Source organism: Silene latifolia, chromosome 6 (assembly GCF_048544455.1).
Source record: "Silene latifolia isolate original U9 population chromosome 6, ASM4854445v1, whole genome shotgun sequence".
NCBI classification, from domain to species: Eukaryota; Viridiplantae; Streptophyta; class Magnoliopsida; order Caryophyllales; family Caryophyllaceae; genus Silene; species Silene latifolia.
Window position 1 is genome coordinate 1,094,675 of NC_133531.1, and position 16,557 is coordinate 1,111,231.

At 37.4% G+C, this 16,557-nt stretch overlaps 4 protein-coding genes across 5 annotated transcripts; 2 read left to right on the forward strand and 2 right to left on the reverse strand.

The window, feature by feature from the left end:
• Positions 1 to 1,770: 1,770 nt before the first annotated feature.
• Positions 1,771 to 2,895, reverse strand: LOC141658450 (protein EXORDIUM-like). The gene has a single exon (XM_074465398.1). It carries the CDS (start codon positions 2,858 to 2,860, stop codon positions 1,922 to 1,924), a length of 939 nt encoding a protein of 312 aa, XP_074321499.1. The 5' UTR covers positions 2,861 to 2,895; the 3' UTR covers positions 1,771 to 1,921.
• A 3,053-nt stretch (positions 2,896 to 5,948) lies between these two features.
• On the forward strand, positions 5,949 to 6,887 carry LOC141586541 (protein EXORDIUM-like 2). Its single transcript, XM_074407801.1, has one exon. It carries the CDS (start codon positions 5,949 to 5,951, stop codon positions 6,885 to 6,887), a length of 939 nt encoding a protein of 312 aa, XP_074263902.1.
• Positions 6,888 to 9,459: 2,572 nt separating this feature from the next.
• Positions 9,460 to 13,023, forward strand: LOC141585892 (phospho-2-dehydro-3-deoxyheptonate aldolase 1, chloroplastic-like). The gene is made up of 5 exons (XM_074406961.1): positions 9,460 to 10,124; positions 11,021 to 11,298; positions 11,747 to 12,023; positions 12,187 to 12,432; positions 12,519 to 13,023. The coding sequence occupies exons 1-5, from the start codon at positions 9,666 to 9,668 to the stop codon at positions 12,774 to 12,776; spliced, it is 1,518 nt and encodes a 505-aa protein (XP_074263062.1). The 5' UTR covers positions 9,460 to 9,665; the 3' UTR covers positions 12,777 to 13,023.
• A 602-nt stretch (positions 13,024 to 13,625) lies between these two features.
• On the reverse strand, positions 13,626 to 16,378 carry LOC141585894 (small ribosomal subunit protein eS6z). 2 transcript variants are annotated; one of them, XM_074406966.1, is made up of 6 exons: positions 16,285 to 16,378; positions 15,697 to 15,761; positions 14,711 to 14,768; positions 14,510 to 14,618; positions 14,149 to 14,421; positions 13,626 to 14,043 (listed from the first exon to the last, which is right to left on the reverse strand). In XM_074406966.1, the coding sequence occupies exons 1-6, from the start codon at positions 16,288 to 16,290 to the stop codon at positions 13,802 to 13,804; spliced, it is 753 nt and encodes a 250-aa protein (XP_074263067.1). In that variant the 5' UTR covers positions 16,291 to 16,378; the 3' UTR covers positions 13,626 to 13,801. The 2 variants fall into 2 exon arrangements, with proteins under 2 accessions (XP_074263067.1, XP_074263068.1); XM_074406967.1 differs by having other exon boundaries at positions 14,711 to 15,171; positions 15,218 to 15,761.
• Positions 16,379 to 16,557: the final 179 nt, after the last annotated feature.

Sequence of the window (16,557 nt, forward strand, 5' to 3'; positions counted from 1 at the left end):
GTGTGTTAACTATGTGCCAGCAAAGAGGAGGAATATCTAGGATGAAGTTAATTATGGTTTTGTTTTTGAAGTTGATAGAGTAAATCTTTTCTGACTTATCCGCAAAGCGGCCCACCGTCACTCTCTTGGTCGACGAGCTCTTAACTCTCGTCGTTTCACAAGAAACCGTTTCTCAATAAACTTCACTAGCTCGCATTCATCCACCACCGCAAAGTTTCATTTAACTCGCTCATCTTTTTTAACCCTCATTATCAGCATTATTGTTCATTTATGAGGACAATAATGCTGATACGTAAACGGTAAACATTATTGTCCATTTAAGATATTATTATTCTTATAAAATTGAATGTATTTTAGAGCGACTATATATTCTGACTTATCGCATTATCATTATTTTTCAAATAATTCAATGCAATCAAATAATTGAGGCTGCCATCATTAATATCATTATTTTTCAAATAATTCAATGCAATCAAATAATTGTATTGCAAAAATAATGCAGCTAGATGATAACAATTGAATTGGAGTTTATCCATGAACCTACGTACGTGGTTGTACTTGTAGAACCTTCCGCACGAACGGGTCTTCGTTATTTAAAACAGCTCCACGTCCCATTCATAGTCAAGCTTGTGTTGCCAACGGTATTAGTCGATTCTTCCTTCCCTCCATTAATGCATAATAAAAAAAAATTGCCAACACTCGAGCACTACGTTAAAAATTACTCATCCGTTTTATTGAATTATATATAGGATACTAGTATATGATCAGGTCGTCTAATGAATTTGCATAAAAACTCCGGAATTGCGTTATTGAGATAGCTCTCACATGATGGGGTGAGGGATCCACTGAATTTCTTTCTTCTCTATTATGTCTCACACTAGATTAATGGGAGACGGTCTCATAAGACGTACTGATGATTTTGAGAGGATTAGTCAATATTACTGAATCTACATTTATGCGGACTTACTTCAGTTCTATTACCATTTTGGTAGATACATTTAGACGACGTTCTTTACTTCTTTTGTACTGAAACTGTCTAAAATGAACTAAACTAAAGTTAATGGAGCTGAACTGAACAGGAATAAAAGTTAATTTGTGAAGAGAAGAACTGAATTGAACAGAACTGAACTGAATGAAACTGAACTAAAATTAAGTTCAAAAGAACATGGGCTTAGAGGTGGATCTTAGGAAGAACTGCAATGTTAGATGGCCCGAGCCCTAAACACGGGTTGAAATGTGTCGAGCTAGTTAGGGGCTAGGTGGAATGGGGACCGACCCATGATGGGGTTGGCTAGGCAGACTAGGTAATTTTTTTCATGGAGCTGTAATTAATTTGAAGCGCCCGATTAGTGATGAGTTGGGCCGGGCTGACAAAAATTCAACCCTAGGGTGCAGGCCATCCCAAGTCGGGCTGGGCCAGCCCGCACTTGTATCCACCTCTAGGCTCTAGGAACATTTTTGGAACCCGGCTATGAAAATCTTCTCAACATGCTAATTCAACATTTCATGGATAGGATGATCAAAATTCCTCTTAAATTTGAAAGATGTATACAACTTAATAAAATAGGCTCTCATGTTACTTCAACAAAAACTTTATTTAAAACATTTGTAGTTTACGTATACTCTCCTTGGACGTATGTATATACTCCGTAACTTATGAGAACAAATTTTAAAATTTTAAGAACATTGTAAGAGTACATACATCTTTTATTAGTGAATAGCTCGACATCCCTAACTAATACATTGGTACAAAATCTTACACAAACTCTTGTTTGATACGGTCTTAATTAGTTAAGACAATATTCACAAACGATTTAATAAAGCAAAAATAAAAGGAGTGATGTGAGACGTCTTAAGTCAAGACGGTCTTAACTAAGACCAAACTGAAGTCTTTAAGCTATACAAAATTCCAGTGACTCTGTCACACCAAAGTTGAACAAGATAAGGTGGTAGGATCATACAAAGCAGGGAGCAAATACTTTCTCCCGTTAATCCCATTTGCATTGTAACTAGCACCGGTTGTCGGGTCTACTAACAGATTACCCGGGTAACCCGGATACGCTCCTTTTCCATACAACCCGGTGCAAGCCGAGGCAGCCTCAAGAGGAGCGTCTTTTGGGCCTTGAAAGTATCCATTTCCAAACGGATTTGTTACGGTCCCAGCTAATAAACTGGCTAAGTTAATGACCATGCCATCCAAGCCCACATCATTATTGGGTGCAATCAATGGTGGGCTTTGTGGGCCGTAGATGGGCTGATGGAATGGCCAAGCGCATTGGCCCGGACATTGACTCTCTGAATTACCAACCCAAATGTATGCGAACTTTTGAAGGTTAGCTTTGGAAATGTATGTTGATCCGTGGGTCCCACACCGGCTCATCCCGAATCCTTCAACCGCCACGTCAGATGCAGTCAAAACTACGTTGACTGCGTTGACTTGTGGGCCACCTTTGTAAGCCAATTTTACAAGGTGTTTGTTAGTGAGTGATTTGCCAAGGGAGCAAGTCTCGTCAATGACTTGCTTCCCTAAGGTGGATGAAAGCGGGGCGGGAGTTTTTAAATTAGCGAGTCGATGATACTTGCCAATTGAATTCCACCATGTGGCAACAGTTGGTTTGCTATCGCTGTGATTTGATGATAAGGAAGTGATGAAATCAGTTATTATCGCCTTTTGTGAAGGGGTAAATTTTCCGTACCAAATAAGGTTAATTGTAATTTTACCGTTAAGGAGAGGACCCTTATGATACTGGAAGGACATAGGTTGGTCAACCGACGGATCAATTAACTGCCTCGAGGCGAAAGTGAGACCGAGAATTGTGAAGAAGAGAACAAGGTGTAAGATTGTGTAGAAAGATGCCATGGTTAAATTTGAAGTTGGCAAGTGCGTGTATGTTTAGAAGTATGAAAAGGAGTAGAGAGTGAGGGAGTTTATATAGCGGAGGAGATTTTGCTTAAAACTGTCTTAACTTAAGGCCAGACCATTAGATAACAAGGAAGGTCGTAGGAAAGTTATGCACAAAAGTAAGGGCACGTTGAAATAGTGCTAGATAACGTAGATAAGGTTACTATAGTGGTCAATATAAAGCGATGTAGTCGTTTTAGAAAGTGCTCTCACTTTTTAACAAGGGACATGAATTGCCTCAAGAACATAAAAGGTACTATTGCACAACTATATATAGTTGCTCACTTGCTGCCACTTAAGTTCTCATTAGTGTCGAGTTAAGTTATTACGGGTTATCTTATGTTTTAGATGGGTTATCATTCCATTCAACCCGTTTTAGAAGAGCAAATGTCACTTTGAATTTGACGAATTCGGTCGGTTTAGGTCAATTTGGAATTTGGTCGTTTATGATTAGATTTGTTTGTTCAAACTTCGATTAAATATAGGACATGGTTGCACTATTTAAGCGAACTCACAAGGATGGGTCAGCGCTTTCCTCAGGAGGTGCTCCTCTGGCATGGCACAATACAACCGAAACATGGGTGCATGGTCTAACTAGGATGACGAGTTTAGCATGGTCATACTCTTTATCTTTACATCAACTTTAATTTGTAATTTTAGCCGGTGGAAACGAGTCTGAGTTAGGTCACTCAGTTTAGTCACGTTTAATAACTGCGTTTTACATTATATATGAGACGAATTAACATTTATCGCGTACAATCACTACATCTTACAAAACATTTACGACACGTCATGAGTCACGACACGGTCTACTAGCCGTTCCGGGTTAGATGAGAGGTCTAGTATGAGTGAGTGACTAGGGTACTCTCCCATACACGTGCGGAATGGGCTTTACGAAAAGGGAGTTCGAGTGTCATAGAGGTCAAACTAGTTGTGCCGAATTGGCCGAAAGGCATCCGCTTTCGGACAACTTTCCAAATTCATGACAATTGGATTTCCGACAATACAATCTTACTATTCACACTTCACATATATATGGACTTATTGTTTACTCATAATGGATTATAGTGATCACTATCCAACAAACTAGTAATCTAATAGTATGGAGTATAATTTTTAATCTTAGATTTTTTTTTATTCGTTTAAAATATTTGATATCTTTAAATAAACAGAAATTTCTCATGATATCCCTTAATTTTGTCAGATTTCTAATGGTACTCCTGCTTTTAAGAATCCGTTTATAATACTCTTGAGGTTCTATTTTTGTGCCCATGATACCCCCTAATATAACGGCCGTTCAATTTTGATGATGTGGCAATGAATTAGTAATTAAAAATGATTAATAAAAATGAAAAGCAAGGTACCATGGGTAGGTTGACATGAATTTGATGAGTGAGGTTATTAATAAATATTGTGTTTTTTTACGTATAAAATAATATTTCAGTTCGATAAATTTATATCGAGGTATTTCAAATTCATGTCAGATAAGTAAAAGAAGTTTTAATTTGAGTAGGTCCAATGAAAATGATTAGAGTAGCACTAATACACCATCCAAAAGGCCTAACCTAACCTCACTAACATATGCTAAATGTGCATCTTTTGAGCTCTATGCCTCTATATGTTCAATTGGTCTCCCTTGTGACGGGTTACCATTTGTGGCGGATATTTTGTGAGTTAAAATGATAACAAAATGGGTTAGTGGAGAAAGGGGACCACATGAATAGTGTTGCAGAGAGAGAAAAAAAAGATTTTGTGAGATAAAATGGTATCGATTCACCAAGAAGTGACGGATATCTTAAATCACAAACAAGAATTTGTGCTATATGTTATTCCCAACTTTCTAGTCACCACTCACTCACTCACTAATAAGTCACTAACATAATTTTCCGCAACTTTTATTCATAGATTATGTCATGCGTGGCAACATTAGCTGTCAAGCGTTCTACATTTTATATAATGAATAAATAAAGGAGAATTTTGTTAAAGAATAGTTGGTCACCCTTAAAACGAAAACGGACAAATTTTTTGCTTTTTGCTATATAGAGTATTCTGCTTTTATCATTTCATATTGTTTAATCAATCTTAAGCTTATGAATAAACTCGTCTTGAACAAGAAATTTGTTATTAGGAATATATTTCATATACTAGAAGTATATAATTAATCCGTACAAAACAAGGGGAGGGTCCATTGAATCCCTTGCTAGGAAATTAAACGCCATTCCTTTGAAATCGCACTAAAATGTCGCTGATTCGCCGTCCATCCACTGCCGAATATATGGAAGAGTCTACCCAATCACCAACTCCACTCTACAGCCTGCCATTTTGCCCCACTCCTTTGCCTCGCGCTCTACTCTATTTTTCGGGATAGTAAGACTCGCAGTCGTTATCTTTAATCATATGTTTATAATATAATACTCCATATTTCGTATTAAAAGGCATTTAATTTATAATCTCGGACCAAATTAATCTTAAAAAGATTTGTATCCAAGACGGATGTAAGAACTTATTTGATCACAATTCAAATAAATGTATAATATATAATGTGTGCTTAATAAGCAAGCACTCGTGCAATTATATTAGGTAAATATTAAAAACATAAGCATGATACGCATGAGTCATGACCTATATTCAAATCTCTTCGACATTTATATTCCCCTGGCCTTGTGATTACGGTTAAAAAAAAAAGCAATCGTAAATACCGAACTTTTTAAATTCCTTTAGATAACGCTAAACAAAATATTAAATTCAAAACTAATCATGTCTAGTAATCTACTTAATTTTTATAAACCATGGTGGAAAAACCGACCCACTATACCATCAAAGTCACTCATTAGCTAGTATTTAACAATTTGTCATCCCATTCTTCCTCACACACACATATATATAATTATATACCCTTCCCTTACACTCTTCTTATCACATATTAACACCCATCAACTTCTTATTTCCTTGCACATATATCTCCATTCAATTACTCGAAAAACGAAAATTATTCACTGAAACAGAAAAAATACTTACATCAAAATCATTCTTTCATATATTTAACATGGTTAACAATTTTACGTACAAACTTTTACGTATAACAATATTTGTGTTATTATCATACACATTAATATTACCATGCTTAGCTACAATACCACGTAAGCTCGCTCTCGTGCAACCGCAACCTTTAATACTAAAGTACCATAACGGCCCTCTTCTTAAAGGAAATCTCACCGTTAATCTAATTTGGTATGGTAAGTTCAGCCCAATCCAACGGTCGATAATTGTCGACTTTATCACCTCCTTAAGCTCGAAGAACGTCGAGACGTCTAAACCGTCCGTGTCGTCATGGTGGGAGATCATAGGGAGGTACAGGGGAGGACCTTGCAGTATTACTCTAGGGAAACAAGTATTTGACGAGGGTTATTCGTTAGGGAAAATATTGACTTCGTCAAAACTCGTCGTTTTGTCGTCTAGACTTGCTCATAAAGGGGCAATAAACGTCGTTTTGACTTCCGATGACGTGGCAAGTGAAGACTTTTGTATGAACACGTGCGGGTCACATGGGTATAATTATGCGGGTAGACATAAAAAGGTTCGGGTACCTTATGCATGGGTTGGTAACCCGGGTAAACAATGTCCGGGTCAATGTGCTTGGCCTTTTCATCAACCCATGTTTGGCCCGCAATTACCGCCACTTGTCGCCCCGAATGGTGACGTTGGGGTCGATGGTATGGTAATTAATTTGGCTACGGTGCTGGCTGGTGCTGTGACAAATCCTTTTAATAGCGGATACTTCCAAGGTCCTGCTGAAGGGGCCTTGGAAGCGGTATCTGCTTGTACTGGGATATTTGGGTCGGGTTCTTTTCCGGGTTTTCCGGGTAAGGTTTTAATTGATCCGTATACAAAAGCGAGTTTTAATGCGTATGGGTTATATGGACGAAAGTATTTGCTTCCGGCAATATGGGACCCGAAAACATTTTCATGCAAAACCTTATTATGATGAAATTTGTCCAACTTTGTACACACTTTTATGATTTTGTATGCATGAATCACTTTTGAATTTTTAAAAGTTAAGTTTATATGCAAGAAAATTTGTACTAGTTAATTCTTTTGTATCATGAAAAAAATTGTACTCATTGCCCCTCGATTAATAGTTATGGAGTATCATTGTTTGAAATCCTCCCCTAAAAAACACAAATTTATAACTATCGATCAGGACGGAAAAATATTCCGCATATATATATATATATATATATATATATATATACAGCAACTCTTCTATAGGACCGTCCTAACAATTTGTGATATATATATATATATCATCATGGGCTACTGGGCTAGTGAGCTATTGAAATTTGATTGTATTGTGTGGATTTTAAAGCTCTTCTCATATTATGGGCTATTATGCAAAACAAAGAGACCCTATTAAATGTTCCAACAGCGGTACATTACAATTGAGCCCAGTAAGATAACAAAAAAAAAAATGCTAAAACTGAATTTTGGACCTCAAACATTGCTTGGAGCGAGTTTATGAAAAATGTCTTAGCCTAGTAGTTAAGAAGGCGGTATAGTGGGTAATAGATCCCACGCTGGTATCCCACCATCCCTGTTATTGTATTGCCCTAGTAGCTCATTTGACGCTATAAAATACACCAACTAGTTCTACCCTTACTCATGTTGATTTACACCATACACGAGAAAGAGACTTAATAATGTCATACCTAGACCCAACAAAGGAAAAAAAATTGCTATGAGTGCTTTGATAAACCGATCAAAATTATTATCACCAACTCACCATACACATTTACGAGGGAAAGACTTAATAGTGTCATATCTTACATTTTAATTTAGAGTTGATGAGTATCTACTATCTACCCGAAATGTGTGAGAATGACATTTTGAGTTTTGGATTTGGACTAATCAAAGAAAGTACTAGTATAGCTTTTGCAAACACACTCCTGTTACCCGATATTGTTATTTTGTTGTCTTAGTTTATGATGGTAGTAAAAAAAGTGCATTTAACCAAATAAATTAAATGTCATCTGTATAAGATCTTTTTTCACAATTAACAACAACAACAACAAAAAATTGCTAATTTGCATCGATTCTAATTGAATTTCATGCAACGTTTTGTTTTAAAGTATAGATTCACATAGTAGCAACTTAATGGGAATAAATCGACCACTAACAAATTATATTGAATCAATTAGGTAAGGACGTAAGGTAGGTGTCCTACCTAATACAATTAGTTGCATAATATCTTACTCCCTCCGTTTCGGTCATTTATTTATTTTTGGTTTTAGTATAAATAATAAGGTAATAAGAGTGGATCAATTATTAGATGACAAGTGGACTAATTGAGTGTAAGATCAAATTACCCATCAAAGGCATTTCTAAAATAGAAAGGTAAACAGTTGACTATGATTTTAGGATACCCTAAAATAAAATAGGCAAACAAATGACCATAAATAGTGATATGAATATATGTCGATACGGCTACCCAAAAATAGTAGTTGGGCGAGTATTAAATAGTGATACGAATTAATTAAGGAGTACTCTCTCCGTCTCGGTCATTTGTCGTCCTATTTTATTTTTGAGTTTCTCAGTCAATTATTGCCTTTTCTATTTTAGAAATGCATTTCATAAGTAATTTGATCATTCACACCTAATTTGATCCACTTTTCATTTAATAATTGACCCATTTTCTTGATTTTTGTGCCAAAATCAAAAGACAGCAATTCACCAAACGGAGGGAGTACATAATACAACAAAATGGATAGAATTATAGAAATCTCATTCTTATGTTACCTTAAAAACTCTCTAAAAAAAATCAGATAATATTCCAAGTTTAAGTATGATCCAAATGGTAAATTATTATCTTAAATAAAACTGATGTACCATTGATAATGTCAGATAAATTTTATGGAAATACTTCCTCATATTCACTATATTCTTCCCTTTTTCTTTTTGCACAAAAAAATAAGAAAGTGAATTTGGACCACACAAAACACACAACCCCAAATGCCACTGAATTTGGACCACAAAAATCAACCCAAAAGAGAAAATAGAGAAGAAAACCCGAATAACCGAATAAGGAAATAGGGAAGAAAACCATAAATAAGAAAGGGTGTGTTTTTATGAGACATTTTACAATTTAAAGTAAAAATGTATCAAAAATATAAAATATTCACTAGTGATAAAAAGTGATTACCTTAGTCAATTTATAACACGATAAAATAAGTACATTTACTATAAAAATAGATACTCCGTACTATAAAAAGTGTCATTTTGCACCACCCACAATAATAGTGTCACAGAAACACACATAAGAAACGTGGGGAAAAGGTCGACCATTCGAGCAGCTATCCAAAGTATTCGCGATTAAAGCTAATGTACCTTATTGCCACCATCACGAACAAGAGTGTTACCGTCCTGATGATGCTATTCGGGTTGAACACAAAAAAAAAATGATTATGTCCAATTTTAATGTTATCCTCTCACATGCAAAAAGTTGAGAAATTAAATACCTTATAGCCACTATAACATTATTCTATTCTGCGAAGAAGAGTTTTACCGTCCTGATGGTCCTATTCGGATCAAACATGAAAAAAATGATTATGTCCATTATATTGCCACTTCTTAGTTCTTCACCATTACAACACCACCTACTCCCTTCACTAGTCTTCTCCCTATAATAAATCTCCATCTTCTCCTCCTCATTGACTACTTCCATACATTTCAACATTTCACCAATCACCATACCATCTACATTCCCAAAATGTCTCTCTCTACAAAAACCACCTTCTTACCCACCCTCGTCGCGAAACCCGCCACGACAGTCTCCCTCCACCCGACCAACCTCCGTCCCATCTTCGCCGTCCACTCCTCAAAGGCCTCCACGAGTCTCAAGGCCGACGCTGTACTAGACAAGGCGTGGGCCTTGGACACGTGGAGGTCCAAGACGGCTCTTCAGCTCCCCCATTATCCCGACCAGGGGGAGCTGGAGGCCGTCTTGAAGACGATCGAGGCTTTTCCCCCGATCGTCTTCGCCGGGGAAGCCCGGGTTTTGGAGGAACGACTTGCCGAGGCTGCACTCGGCAAGGCGTTCCTCCTACAAGGAGGGGACTGCGCTGAGAGTTTTAAGGAGTTTAATGCGAATAATATAAGGGATACTTTTCGGGTTCTCCTTCAGATGAGTACTGTTCTTACCTATGCTGGTCAAATGCCTGTTGTTAAGGTCAGTTTAAACTGTTTATTTCTTTTACCTCATTTTTCGTTTGACAAATTATAGAATAAGACCGTGTTAAGTTTCCTTTAAATATGAATGTAGATTTGATAACTGATTGTTTATGTTACATCAGTTAGTTACTGATAAAAGTCAAACCGACATTTTTTGTAAGTAAGTTGCGATTTAACAACTGAATAAATTAACCATGACCTTAGATTTTACTGATAGAGATGAACATTACAATTATATTTATTTTCTATTATGCCCTCTCATTCGAATGCATATATGGGTCGAAGAAGAATGGTTAGTGCAGAGACTCCCCATATCATGTGCTGAAAGTCCACTTCGTGACTTATTGGAGACTGCAAGGATTTGAAGTTTTGAACCCATGAGTCCATGACCTTTTCTTAAAAGCAGGGGTACCATGGGAAATCTGACAAAATTAAGGGGTACCACGGGATATTTCCGTAATTTTTTCTTACTAATATATTACAACAGCATCAAAACTTAACCTCCATTTAACACCGTTACATCAGGGGTACCATGGACACAAAAATGGAACCTCAAGGATATTATGGACAGATTCTTGAAATCTGACAAAATTAAGGGATACCATGAAAAATTTCCGATAAAAAAAATTCTCGCGTAATTTGAACAAACGAATGGAAATAACTTGAAATGAAGAAATATGCCGGAGCCTGGAAGGGATCGTTTTGATCATGGTCTCCGAAATGGAAATTCATCCCACTTCTACAAAAACGTAATTATAGTCATCGGCTAGCTCAACTGGTAAAGTATATTATGACTGAATTGTAATACGAGAACAATGTGATTATTATTTCATTTTGAATAGTGGAAGGGATTTTATGAAATTGGATTAATTAGTGGATTTCTTTTTAAAATAGTTGGGGAGAATGGCAGGGCAATTTGCGAAGCCGAGATCAGACAACATGGAGGAGAAAGATGGGGTGAAATTGCCAAGTTACAGAGGTGACAATATAAACGGAGACGAATTCAACGAGAAATCCAGGATTCCTGACCCACAGAGGCTGATTAGAGCTTACAGTCAGTCGGCCGCAACATTGAACCTTCTCAGAGCCTTTGCCACTGGTGGTTACGCTGCTATGCAACGGCTTAGTCAGTGGGATCTCGACTTTGCCCTTAACAGCGAGCAAGCCGATAAGTATGACTTCTATCACTTTTTTATTGTACGAATTTGTGTTAGCCTGTTTGGCAGACCAAATTAAAATAAATGTAAGACGGTTTTAAACAATGATTTATGTTTGGCTGGTTATTATTGCTAACCGATTCTATTAATTGAATGATGATTTCCATGTGTGAGTTTGGTTGGTTATTAGGAGGAAGTAGGCCGATGAATCCAAGTGAAAGACAGGTCAAATATGTCAAACTCACACATGGAAATCATCATTCAATTAATAGAATCGGCCTACTTCCTCCTAACGTCCGTCCTGGTTAGGAGGAAGTAGGCCGATGTTACATTCCCAAGTGAACGGAAACAAAATCAAAGTATGAAACATGACAGTAGCACAACTGCGAGGCCAATGTTACATTCCCAATTAAGTGCGGAGTTGTACTGTTTATTTATACCGGTAGTTTGTTAAATGGTGCAGGTACCAAGAACTAGCTCACCGTGTTGATGAGGCACTTGGATTCATGGCAGCTGCAGGACTGTCACTTGATCATCCTTCATTGCAATCGACCGAGTTTTGGACATCCCATGAATGCTTGTTGTTGCCTTATGAACAAGCTCTTACCAGGGAAGATTCGACTTCAGGGCAATTCTACGACTGTTCTGCACATTTTCTTTGGGTTGGAGAACGAACTAGGCAACTTGATGGTGCTCATGTCGAGTTCCTTAGAGGAATTGCCAATCCCCTCGGAATTAAGGTACCTCATCTCCTAAATTGAAAACCTTATAATTTGTTTTTTTACATGTAAGATCGTTTCATACAAGACAGATACTCATTTAGTTATATGATTAATGGGTTGGTCTCACATGCAAAACCGTCTCAGTCGTGATCACATTCATAATGAAATGATTCTGATGCAGGTGAGTGATAAGATGAATCCGAAGGAGCTTACTAAGCTTATTGATATTCTGAACCCTGACAACAAGCCAGGGAGAATCACAATAATCACGAGAATGGGAGCCGAGAATATGAGAGTGAAGCTTCCTAACTTGATTCGTGCTGTCCGTGGAGCAGGCCAAATCGTCACATGGGTCAGTGATCCCATGCACGGAAACACCATCAAAGCTCCTTGTGGACTTAAGACCAGGCCCTTTGATGCTATTCTGGTATGTTTACTTCTTATGTCGATTTTCAACATACAAGACTCGATATTGAAATATTGTATATTAACATTGTAGTTGATATCGGACAGGCTGAAGTGAAAGCGTTCTTTGACGTGCATGATCAAGAAGGAAGCCATCCCGGAGGAGTTCATCTTGAAATGACCGGTCAAAATGTGACTGAGTGCATAGGTGGAGGACAAACTGTGACCTTTGACGACTTAAGCTCGCGTTACCACACACATTGTGATCCTCGACTAAATGCTTCCCAATCTCTAGAGCTCTCCTTCATCATTGCTGAGCGCCTTAGGAAGAGAAGGATGAAGTCTCAAGCTTCTTTTACCTCCTAATATGTCCCTAACAGATATTCTTGTATGAGACGATTTCAGCAAACCCATTCCAGTTCATGAATTTTAAAGGCGGAATATTAAGAGTTGACGAGTATCAAAGTTGATGCATATTGAGACGGTCGAATTAAAAACTTATTTTCCTAATTACTAAGACTATATATGCCTATTGCCTTGTACAAGGAGTAGTATTTATTATGTGGATTCTTGTTGATTTCTGACCTTTTTTAAAGAAGAGATCTTTTGATACTTTACGTTGTGTTTTGCATCATCTACGATTCTATGTGCATATTATAACGCTTGTGCAACCAACCTATCGACCCTAACCACGAAATCACAGTTTCATAAAATTCAATACCTACCAAAGTTGGCTGGTGTGAGTGGTCAAGTGGTCGAGGTTCGATTCGTGACTATTGCGAATGAAAAAAGCCGATCAACCCCTTAAATTGCCTTCAGTACCCCGAAAGAGATTTCTCCGGCTGTCGGTAGAGGATACTCCTGGTCAACACCAAAAAAAAAAAATTCAGTACCTTGTCTCGAAATGTCTATCAAAGCATAACATGATGTTACGCTATCATAAAATCCAATATGAAGCATTGGATTTTCTCTCTCAAAAATTAGGTAAGAAAATTTACTCGAGAACATCGACCGACCTGTTATACTATCGGAGTATAAGTTTACCTTTTCGATTCTTTGAGAGAATTACCTTAGTCGGAAATTTGGAAGGGAGGGAATATCATATGACAAGGGAAAATTGTTTCAGATATTCAATCTAAAGTCGAAAGGCAAGAAAATCAACTTCATCAAGGGTAATGTACTTGAACATGTAATTAAAGTCGAAAGGCGATGCTGTAATGTTCAACAAAAGACACTTAAACCATAACAAAACAAAGTATTTTAGAAACAAATCGAAAACCTCAAAAAGGTACTACAAGTCTCTATCTCAATGCAACAAGCACATAAATTATGTCATCACAAAACTAAGATCTCATAGTGATTTGACAAAATGCCATAAGATTGCATTGGAATTAGGCGGCTTCGGATGGCCTCTTGGAAGCGGTTGAAATCTTAGACCTCCTCTTAGCCAAACTCTCGCTACGCCTCTCCCTCTGCTCCTTCAACCTTGTTGCCAAAAGCTTTTGGTACTCAGCGGCATCAGCCTTAGCCTTAGTGATTCTCTTCTTCTTCAATGCGATTCTTCTGCGCTTCCTCTGGAGGGTAACTGGAGTGACCAACCTCTGGATCTTGGGAGCCTTGCTGATCTTTTTGCCTGTACCGACAAAATCACAAATATTAGAATCGGTGAAGAATATACTCGGTGAACAATAATAGTCAGCCAAGCAAGAATAAAGACGAAGGGGGTAGAAAAACATACCAGCCTTGTTGGTGAAGGTCCTGCGGTAGGTGTTGACGTACTTGCGGACATCATCATCCTTGTTGAGGTTGAAAAGCTTTCTGATCTTGGAAGCCCTCTTGGGTCCCCTCATCCTTGGCTTCTCGGTATCGGTCAACCCAGGAAGATCATTCTCACCTTTCTTCACAATAACCAAGTTAAGCACAGACAAGTCCTGGCTGACGATGCACCCACGAACAGACTTTCTACGACGCTCTCCATCACGTCTTCCGTGACCACGGAAGCAGCTTGTCCCTGTAAATCCATAATGTCAGATAAAGCACAACTAACGCTAAAATTACAGAACTTTAGTCAAGATCTAAAAACAGAAGAACAAACTAACCTCTGTGGAGCAAAAGGCGAACTCGTCCAGGAGTCAGAACACCCTGCTTCATGGGGAAACCCTGCTTGTCGCATCCTCCTTTGATCTTGAAGACGTAACCCTTAAATTCCTGTAATAAAGTAAATGTGAAAAATTAAGTAAACTTAAATGGATGAAAGGTATACCGAAGACTGTGTTTGTGTATGATGTAAGGAAACTAACCTCTCCAAGAGCATCTCCTAGGACCTCTTGAGAAATCCTCTTGTCATAGAAAGCCCGGCTGTACAACAATCAACGAAAACTAATTAATGTCACAAGACAACAAATGAAACATAGGAGTCTCAGAAGAAAGTGCATGGACACAAGGATAACAATATGTTGAGCGGAGAAAGAATAACTGTGTCGCATGAATTCATTTGTGTGGGCTTCCCAATCAGTTTTAACACAAATGGGCAAATCAGAAAAGATGTGGGCAATATAGTCTTTTCATCAAATGATAACCTAAAAAGGGGATGTATGTGTGCAAATAGGTGTACGAGCACCTGAATACACCAAAGCCATATATAAGTAAAGGCAAAAATGCAAGCATTGGTTATCTCGATTCCATATCGGCAAACAAAAGGGTTGAATGCACTATTAGCTCAATGAGCCGAGCACTCCAACAACGAATCTGCCTATCCAACCTAAAGTGACAATATACCCAAACATAGCACAGATTTTGGCTTAAACCAAGCAGACAGAGCTCACTAATTCACAATAAAATTGCAAGAACAGGTGTACGAGCACCTGAATGCACCAAAGCCATAAAAGTATAGGCAAAAATGCAAGCATTGGCTATCTCAATTCAGTATCGGCAAACAAAAGGGCTGAATGCGCTATTAGCTCAATGAGCTAAGCACTCCAACAACGAATTTGCCTATCCAACTAAAGTCACAAAACACTCAATCAAAGCATAGATTTTGGTTTAAAACAAGGAGATACAGCTAACTTATCTAGTATGGAATTGTAAAAGCGACGAACAAAGTAATTCACCCGAAAGAATAACTACAAAACCAAACAATTCACAACTTCTACTCATCGGCGGGATTTTTTCGATTAAAAATGATTACCACAACAACACATCTAGTATCAACAGAAACATTTTTAAACACAAACTGAAAATTTAGATGAACTAGAATATGAATACAATTTATTATGAAGAAACTCACAGTTTCTGGTCATCATCGATCTCGAGCTTCTTCTGGCACCCTGTAGTAGGGTTAGCAATGTTGAACTGCACACATTCAAATCAACAAAACATATAAAGAGTAGAAGTTTAACATAAAATTTGATCGAATCAAGTATTAAATAGAGGGGAAATGAAAACCCAGAAAAAATTGAGTGCATCATTCAAATCATTAACCCTAAAAGAAAAACTTTGAAATGTAAAAGATTAAAAATGAAAAAACTAAGAATAAAAATCATCAAAATGTTGAACTGAATCGACATTCAAATCAGCAAAACATAGAAAGATTGAAACTTCGACATACAAATTGAATGAATTAATCATAATAAGGGTAAAAATGAAAACCCAGTATACAAAAGAGATCAAAAATCATACAAAGATTCAAACTTTGACATACAAATTGAATAAATTAAGCTAAATTGGGGGGAAAACAGAAAACCCAGCATAAAAATGAGATCGAAAATCATAAAAAGATTAAAACTTTGACATACAAATCTACTGAATTAATCATAATTAGGGGAAGAACATAAAACCCAGGAAAAAAATGAGAAAAAAGAAGTGAGGAGTGAACCTTCATAGTGGGCAATGGAGAATGGAGGCTGCGCTCTTCTCTCTTTTTGTGGTTTTTATTTCTGCCTCACTCTCTTGTTTGTTTAGGGCGTTTCATGCTTGCCAAACCCTATGTATTTATTAGTCTAGGGTTTTGTATGGGCTTTTTCTTTGGGCTTTAATGTGTTGTTTTGGGAGTGGGTGGTTAGGGTATTAGGGAATTGGGGTTTAGGTTTTTGGGTTAGGGTTGGATCGTATTTGGATTGCGGAGCTTGGTTTATGTTTGAGAGGTTGT

Excerpts from the sequence above, each read along its gene's own strand:
- LOC141585892 (XM_074406961.1), top strand. The coding sequence starts at position 9,666 with ATGTCTCTCTCTACAAAAACCACCTTCTTACCCACCCTCGTCGCGAAA. Across the intron at positions 11,299-11,746 it reads AACAGCGAGCAAGCCGATAA|GTACCAAGAACTAGCTCACC; the intron begins GTATGACTTCTA and ends TAAATGGTGCAG. Across the intron at positions 12,024-12,186 it reads CCAATCCCCTCGGAATTAAG|GTGAGTGATAAGATGAATCC; the intron begins GTACCTCATCTC and ends ATTCTGATGCAG.
- LOC141658450 (XM_074465398.1), bottom strand. The coding sequence starts at position 2,860 with ATGGCATCTTTCTACACAATCTTACACCTTGTTCTCTTCTTCACAATT.
- LOC141586541 (XM_074407801.1), top strand. The coding sequence starts at position 5,949 with ATGGTTAACAATTTTACGTACAAACTTTTACGTATAACAATATTTGTG.
- LOC141585894 (XM_074406966.1), bottom strand. Across the intron at positions 14,619-14,710 it reads TAGGAGATGCTCTTGGAGAG|GAATTTAAGGGTTACGTCTT; the intron begins GTTAGTTTCCTT and ends ACTTTATTACAG. Across the intron at positions 14,044-14,148 it reads GACCTTCACCAACAAGGCTG|GCAAAAAGATCAGCAAGGCT; the intron begins GTATGTTTTTCT and ends TTGTCGGTACAG.